This window comes from Eumetopias jubatus, unplaced genomic scaffold, assembly GCF_037043125.1.
Source record: "Eumetopias jubatus isolate StellerSeaLion01/CBP00866 unplaced genomic scaffold, mEumJub1_p1.0 scaffold_1, whole genome shotgun sequence".
Classification (NCBI taxonomy): domain Eukaryota; kingdom Metazoa; phylum Chordata; class Mammalia; order Carnivora; family Otariidae; genus Eumetopias; species Eumetopias jubatus.
Window position 1 is genome coordinate 15,092,088 of NW_028274807.1, and position 7,804 is coordinate 15,099,891.

The 7,804-nt window shown below is 40.4% G+C and overlaps 2 protein-coding genes across 2 annotated transcripts; one reads left to right on the forward strand and one right to left on the reverse strand.

Moving 5' to 3' along the window:
* Nucleotides 1-951: 951 nt before the first annotated feature.
* Nucleotides 952-1,476, reverse strand: LOC114219126 (keratin-associated protein 13-1-like). The gene is made up of 2 exons (XM_088022715.1): nucleotides 1,128-1,476; nucleotides 952-1,037 (listed from the first exon to the last, which is right to left on the reverse strand). Exons 1-2 carry the CDS (start codon nucleotides 1,474-1,476, stop codon nucleotides 952-954), a joined length of 435 nt encoding a protein of 144 aa, XP_087878841.1.
* Nucleotides 1,477-6,860: 5,384 nt separating this feature from the next.
* On the forward strand, nucleotides 6,861-7,373 carry LOC114219134 (keratin-associated protein 13-1-like). The gene has a single exon (XM_028116622.2). The coding sequence runs from the start codon at nucleotides 6,861-6,863 to the stop codon at nucleotides 7,371-7,373; it is 513 nt and encodes a 170-aa protein (XP_027972423.1).
* Nucleotides 7,374-7,804: the final 431 nt, after the last annotated feature.

The following is a 7,804-nucleotide window of genomic DNA, read 5'->3' on the forward strand; positions in this document are numbered from 1 at the left end:
GTCTTCAGTTCTATTTGGGGGAGACGGAGATAGAGGCTAAGACTAATGAACATAAATGTTGTCAACACTGCTCAGCTCAGGTGTGTTGCTCTTAGCTTGAAATGTTGAACCCTGGAGAAGCACCAGGAGGTCATTCACACTTCCTTAACCCAGTTACTCCCTACCTAAGATCATTTTGAAACTCACATGTGTTTATAGGTAAGGCTCAGGAACACAACACCTGTGGTAGGCAAGGATCATGGCACTTAGGCTAACTGACAAAGAGCATACATAGCATCTGTCCTGGGAGTTAAAGCTCTTTTTCTGCTGAAAATCCACACTCAGATGCTAGACTTTGAGGTATGTGTCTATTGATGTATAACCTCACCTTATAAATTATATTATATTCTTGTCTGCATTTCTAGTTTATGTACCAATTTCTTTGTTTTTCTTTATCAGCAAAAATTCATGACCCTATTCTCAGCCAAGTGTCATTGACATTGAAACATGCAAAATATGGACCTCCAGGAAATGAACACTCCCGACAGGAAACATAGCCAATGTCAACAGAAACTTGCTCAAATCTATCATATTGTATGTGCCCAAACCCAGTCTCAGAGTCTTATTGATCTTTATCAAAATCTCCCAAATCCATAAAATACAAAAACTACAGGAAAATAATTATAATAAAAAGAAGATGAACAATATATTTGAGTGCCAGATTACAAAAATTTATTAGATTAAAATTTTCATTTTCAATTGCTTTTCAATAGAAATCCAATAGCATATATTCTATCAATAGTACAGAATTTAGGACTTCATTTGAGATTACTCATTAAATTCAGTTGGCCAAAAGTAGGTGCTACAAGAAACTGATGATTTAGGAATAAAAGAATAGTAGTAATTGGTGGAAATGAAAACAATGGCTGTACTGAGTAGAGACTGACATCAATACTCAAAAGCACCTGAACCTCAACAAGTTGCTCTATAGAAGCCAGATCCACAGGGTGGCCTGTAACACAATGACCGGTAGCTCTTAGAGGTGAAGTAGGATGGGTGGCAGAATCTGGATCCATAGCTCAGAGAAGGAAAACCATAGACTCTAAAACCCAGGGGTCTGAAGCCCTGGGATCCACAGCCCAGTGAGTAGCAGCTTCTGGATCCATAGCCCAGGGAGCAACAGCTGCTGGACCCAATGCCCATAGACCCAGGGTAAGCAGTCCAGCAGGGACTGCAGAGTGTGGAGGTCCTCCAGCGGTAGCAGGACGTCTGGCGGGGGCTGGACACCACACGGGATGTCGGGCAGCTCTTGGGCTCACAGCAGGTCTCCTGACAGCCACTGGGGAGGGAGGAGCCCAGCTGGCAGGTGCTGGGAGAGCAGAGGTCAGTGCGGCAGACCAGGTTGCTGGGGTAAGAGCCACAGGAGGAGCCTGGGTAGTGCAGGTAGCCCCCACGGGAACAGGAGGAGAAGTTTCCAGAGCAGCAGCTGTAGGACATGTTGGCAGGAGGTGTGAGTTTGGCTGAGGGACAGTGAGAAGATTCTGAGGTTGAATTTCATCTCTGGACTGGGGTGTTTATATACTCGCAGCAATAGGTGTGGTAACCTGCACGGTCATCCTTGACATATCTGTGTGCCCTCATTTACATATGGGTAACTCAGTAATCTCTGTAATTGCAGTTGAATAATTTCCCGCATTTGGATTTATGGATGCTATAATTTTGGTGTTACAACCAAAGCCAATGAACTGCTCCTCTGTCAGAAATGCCACGAATGTTTGACGTTTATGTTCATCCCATCATGAGGAGGAAAACACCACAGCCAGGACAGCTTTTCCTTGGGCTTATGCTACCTACATCTGCTTCCTGTGTATCAACATATGGTTTTTCTGGTGGATGCTTTCCTCCTAAGAGTAGGGAATGAAATCACATCATTTTTTTTTCCTGGTACAATGGATCAGAGGCAGTGTTTCTACCTGGATGGAGCCTTCCAGGAATGATCCACCTTGTCACTATACTCCACATGCTCCAGAATTACTTGGTGGTAATTTGTTATGCCAGCAATAGAGAAAGAATGCATCGAGTAGTGGTTACCCAGTGGGTCTCTTGTCCAATGAACAGAGACCAAAAATAGATAAAACAAAGACAGAGATGGCTAGACACTGACAGACACCTTGCCACATATCTAAAGATAAGGTGACAACACAAGGGCTCAGCTGAAGCAATCCCAAGGAAGATCAATCTAGGCCCATCTCTAGGCAGTCAAGGGGAAAACACTAGTCTGATGACGGCAGCTGAAGGAGGAAGAGAGAAAGGTCAGAGACTTCAGCCTTTTTTCTAGTGCACTCTTAAAAGATGATCTGTTCCATCCCAATGTCTTTAGAATTAGAACCATTCAAATTTAGTATATTTTATGAAAGTTGATGTATTATCCATTTTATCATCTACATTTAAAAAAATCCAGGGCTTCTAATGTCTTAGAATATCTTAGCTTTTCACTTCACAGGTTTTGAATGATTTTCTGGCACTTGCACAGCCTGGTACCACCCTGCATTCTCCTGCCTAAATGTTTCTTTTCCAAGTCCCTTTTCCTCTGGAAATACATGAATCAATCTCTCTCCTCTCTCCTTCTCTTTCTCTCTCCCCAACTCTATCTGTCCCCGCACCATTTTTCATTCTTGTTTTTTTTTTCTGTGTTTAAGTTTGGTTTTCTCTGTTTTTCTTGTTTTGTTATTTTTTGCCATCGCTTAACTATAGATTCAAATTTTTAAAAAGTTTGATAATTTATCATATTCTTAGAGTATAACTGGCTGCTTTCTAAGTTCAATGTTAAAATAAAATCAGTTAAAAAATAAATAAAATAGGGGGGCAAGGATGGTGCAGTTGGTTAAGCATCTGACTCTTGGTTTCAGCTCAGGTCATGATCTCAGGGTCTTGGGATTGAGCCCCATGTCAGGCTCCACCGTAGGCATGGAGACTGCCTAAGATTCTCTCTCTCCTTCACCCTCTGTCCCACCCTCCCACCCACTCTCTCTCTCTAAAAATAAATAAATAAATAAATAAATAAATTAATTAATTAATTAAAATCAGTTAAATGATATTCTAAGCCCAAGAGAATGTACTATCATGGTTGAATGCAAAGTTTAATTTTACTAATAAAACTGTAATAAACTCACAACAATAATATTAAAAGTATTTAAAAATGTGCTACATGCAATATTAAAGCACATTTGTCTCTGTAATATATTCTTGGCATTTCTCCCCTAGGGATCATTTCATTTAAATTTTATAAGGTGGAGAAACATTGAAGATTTCTCAATAAACATATCAGTGAGGTATCCAAGTATGTATTTTTTTCTATAAATTATCCAAGAACAGTGGTTGAGAACATGAGCTCAAATGCAAGTTGTTTATTTTGGAGAGGATACCAGTAATTACCTGCAGGGGAGTATGAGAAATGTGGCAGACAATGGAAGGAAGGCAATGTGGGGTGCGTTACTAAGCCAGGCACCACTGTAGACAACTGAAACCCAGTCCTAGTGGAGAATTCCCCACACAGGGCTCAGCAAGTTCTTGTGGAGTGAAAAAGTCCTTGGGCAGAGTTTTATAGATACCCCCAGTAATCGTACACTTCAGAGTTTAAAGATGATTATCCAGGGGATGTAGGCAGGGTGTGAGAGCTTCTGTTGGGAATGAGGTGTCACTAGAAAAGCAGAGATACCGTAAATATGGAAAAGAATAAGATAAGATCTGGAAGGATAAAATGGGATAAGAAAAGCAGAAGGGTGTGAAGTCACATGGTGAATTCAGATCATATTGCGACACAAAGTAAAGCATATATAGTGTGAAAATGGGAGACAGGGTTGGAAAGAAAGGCTGAATACCCACAACTGTAGCATTTGAATTTCCTGAAATTTGGTAGGTGTCATCTATTACCAGTGCAACTACTATAATGACTTTTAAATGGCCACCTTCTCTGTAGATCCTCACTTATTTGAAGCATTCCCTTGTATTTTAAAAATAAGTAAGTCATTCAAAATTATGTAAAATTAGCAAGTTAACATTGCTTAAAACACTGAACCCTTCTTCTCAATGAGAATAGAAAATCTGTGAAAATACATCATCATCATCATCATCATCTCTGTTTGAAAACTTCAGAGAAATACCTAAGTATTCCAGAGTCCCAGAGGTACTATATGGGCCAGAACTGAAGTAATAAATAAATAAATAAATAAAATAAGCCTACGTCTGGAGTTGCTATTCTCTTAAAATGATATGTTGATTTTGACGTGGATGGAACTGGAGGGTGTTATGCTCAGTGAAATAAGTCAACCAGAGAAAGGCATGTATCATATGACCTCACTGATATGAGGAATTCTTAATCTCAGGAAACAAACTGAGCGTTGCTGTAGTGGGGGTGGGGTGAGAGGGATGGGGTGGCTGGGTGATAGACATTGGGGAGGGTATGTGCTATGGTGAGCACTGTGAATTGTGCAAGACTGTTGAATCACAGACCTGTACCTCTGAAACAAATAATGCAATATATGTTAAAAAAAAAAAAAAAGAAGCAGATAACAACAGGGGAAGAATGAAGGGGGGAAATTGGAGGGGGAGACGAACCATGAGATGATGGACTCTGAATAACAAACTGAGGGTTCTAGAGGGGAGGGGGGTGGAGGGATGGGTTAGCCTGGTGATGGGTATTAAAGAGGGCACATTCTGCATGGAGCACTGGGTGTTATACGCAAATAATGAATCATGGAACACTACATCAAAAACTAATGATGTAATGTATGGTGATTAACATAACAATAAAAATTTTTAAAAAGAAAAAAATTATATGTTGATTTTGAAAGTAGTAACTGAGAGGCTAAGAGAATTCCACAAACTCACTGGGCTTAAAAAATAAAATTGGAATTCAGTGTCTATTGGAATTGAGATCATGGCAAATATCCCAGACCTTAGAGAGCCAAATCCTAGAAGTAAAATTGAAGTGCTAATAAATAGCTCTTCATAAGGACTGAAGCCCAGGTTTGAATTATCTCAATCCCTGATTGGATAAAATGATGTAGGATGCTGGTGACCTTATCCTAGCAGCCTGCCTGAAACATAAGTAAATTCTTTCTGGAGGAAGGTAAATTATTCTGGGATGTGTATGTGTGTATTTCATATATATATATCTCAAAATATAGTAGGAATATGAGAAGAAAAGACTAAAACAAAAGAGAACACCAGAATATAGAATCTGAAATACATAGTGCATGTGCCAAAATCAGACATTAAGTTACCAATGTGAAGAATTTAACATTAGGAAATAGGAAGATATTATCGAAGGAATTATTATATTTAAAGAAGTAAAGATATGATTGAGAATTTTGGCAGAAAACTAAAAGCCATGTAACAGAACCTCATTGAAATTTTGGAAATTTGCAATATACTAACTGATCTGTAAAACTTAATTGATGTGTTTTATCAGGAGATGAAACAAAGATAAACAGACAATTAATGAATTGGGAGATGGGATAGAAAGAAATTCCCAAAGTTAAGTATAAAGAGATAAAAAGAACGAAAAGCATGAAAAAGGAAAGAGTATAAAAGGCATATGTAACATAGTTTAATAGTGTATTTTGCTTATAATTAGAATCTCAGAAAAAGGGAGATGAAAAAGAGACAAACGATATTTGAAGAGAATATGGTTGAGAATTTACTAAAAATGATGAAGGGCATGAATAGAGCAGGCTTGACACTGAGATGGAATTAAAGGCACACAGATTTCATTTGGGAAATGTCTTTGAGAGAAGAGTTGGAGGAGGGGTGAAGAAGGAGAGGAGAGCTGTCAGACCCGGTACAAGTCTGACCACAGTGCCTGAGGCAGCCGCACAGACTAGGCATAACTGCTTGAGGCCATTGGAGAATCCTCAGTCATTGGCCATCAAAGAAGTCCCATGTGTCCCAGGACAGAGCTTATCTAGTATCTCTGCTGCACCGCAGCACATCGGGGCCCTTGGTCAACTCAGCCTCCTGCAGTTGAAGATCTGAGAAGGAAAGTCTCAGCGTTGATATGCATATGGATGAGAAACTGTTAGGATTACAGGACTCATATCAGACACACTGAACCTAAAACCCAACTATTTCTTCCCTCATTTCAATATTGCTTAGCTCTTTGATTCTCCTCCTAAGACCCCCATTTGATCTGCACTTGTGACTCTGTCTTGATTCTGTCCTTTACTGTAACCATGTCTCCAAATAAATGTCCAGGTTTCTCTTTGGCTTTAACTATCAATGATATTTAATTTGTATTGGCTGACATTTTCCCCCCTTTCCATTGCATCTGAGACATACTGTGTAATAGAATGTGGATATAGATGGATAATAATTTTGGAAAATGAGAAAACATGGTGACAAGTAAGGTCAGTATTTAGTCTGTTCCTATTAAAGCCAAATTATATCTCTGATCAATTGACAAAGCAGAAAAATAGTTATATCTCATTTCCTGCCATTTAGGAAAAGTATGTGCCCATTATTGCCAGGAATAAAACACATGAAGGTTATGGCAAGAGCAAAGGAAGTGCTTTCCTGGCTGAGATGGATGAACATTAATGTCAAACAGTCACGGTATTTCTGACATAGGAGCAGTTCACTGGCTTTGGTTGTAACACCAAAATTATAGCATCCATAAATCCAAATGTGGGAAATTATTCAACTGCAATTACAGAGATTACTGAGTTACCCATATGTAAATGAGGGCACACAGATATGTCAAGGATGACCGTGCAGGTTACCACACCTATTGCTGCGAGTATATAAACACCCCAGTCCAGAGATGAAATTCAACCTCAGAATCTTCTCACTGTCCCTCAGCCAAACTCACACCTCCTGCCAACATGTCCTACAGCTGCTGCTCTGGAAACTTCTCCTCCTGTTCCCGTGGGGGCTACCTGCACTACCCAGGCTCCTCCTGTGGCTCTTACCCCAGCAACCTGGTCTGCCGCACTGACCTCTGCTCTCCCAGCACCTGCCAGCTGGGCTCCTCCCTCCCCAGTGGCTGTCAGGAGACCTGCTGTGAGCCCAAGAGCTGCCCGACATCCCGTGTGGTGTCCAGCCCCCGCCAGACGTCCTGCTACCGCTGGAGGACCTCCACACTCTGCAGTCCCTGCTGGACTGCTTACCCTGGGTCTATGGGCATTGGGTCCAGCAGCTGTTGCTCCCTGGGCTATGGATCCAGAAGCTGCTACTCACTGGGCTGTGGATCCCAGGGCTTCAGACCCCTGGGTTTTAGAGTCTATGGCTTCCCTTCCCTGTGTTATGGATCCAGTTTCTGTCACCCAATCTATTTCCCTTCCAGGAGTTTCCATTCATCTTGTTACTGGCCACACTGTAGATCTGACTTCTACTGATTAGCGTGTTGAAGAGCAAAATCCATTCGAGAAATGCAGATTCTGTCCTGAGATTATTTATTATCTTAATTTCTTCCATTAAAAAGTATCTAATATTCCCTGATCACTGGTAACTTTACCTCACCAGCCCTCAAACACTGGCTGATAGAAGAACTCTGTCAAACTACAAGATTAACGAGTAATTCAAATGGCACTGTTGATAGAATTTATGGTTTGCGTTTCTCCCAAAAATAGGCGGAAAGTCAAATGATTTTATTTTAATAAAATCTTTATTCTGCTATCCAAATATGTTGTTATTTATTAGTAATGTGTCAACTGGGATTTGAGTTATCAGTGCTTTAGTTAATGGGCTTTGGAAAGTTCAGATTTTAATGCCTGTGCACTAATTTTGGTTGGGTTTGAGTATTTCCCCCTGTTTAAGCAGTTCCTTG

Excerpts from the sequence above, each read along its gene's own strand:
- LOC114219126 (XM_088022715.1), bottom strand. The coding sequence starts at position 1,476 with ATGTCCTACAGCTGCTGCTCTGGAAACTTCTCCTCCTGTTCCCGTGGG. Across the intron at positions 1,038-1,127 it reads CTATGGATCCAGAAGCTGCT|ACCCATCCTACTTCACCTCT; the intron begins ACTCACTGGGCT and ends CCAGATTCTGCC.
- LOC114219134 (XM_028116622.2), top strand. The coding sequence starts at position 6,861 with ATGTCCTACAGCTGCTGCTCTGGAAACTTCTCCTCCTGTTCCCGTGGG.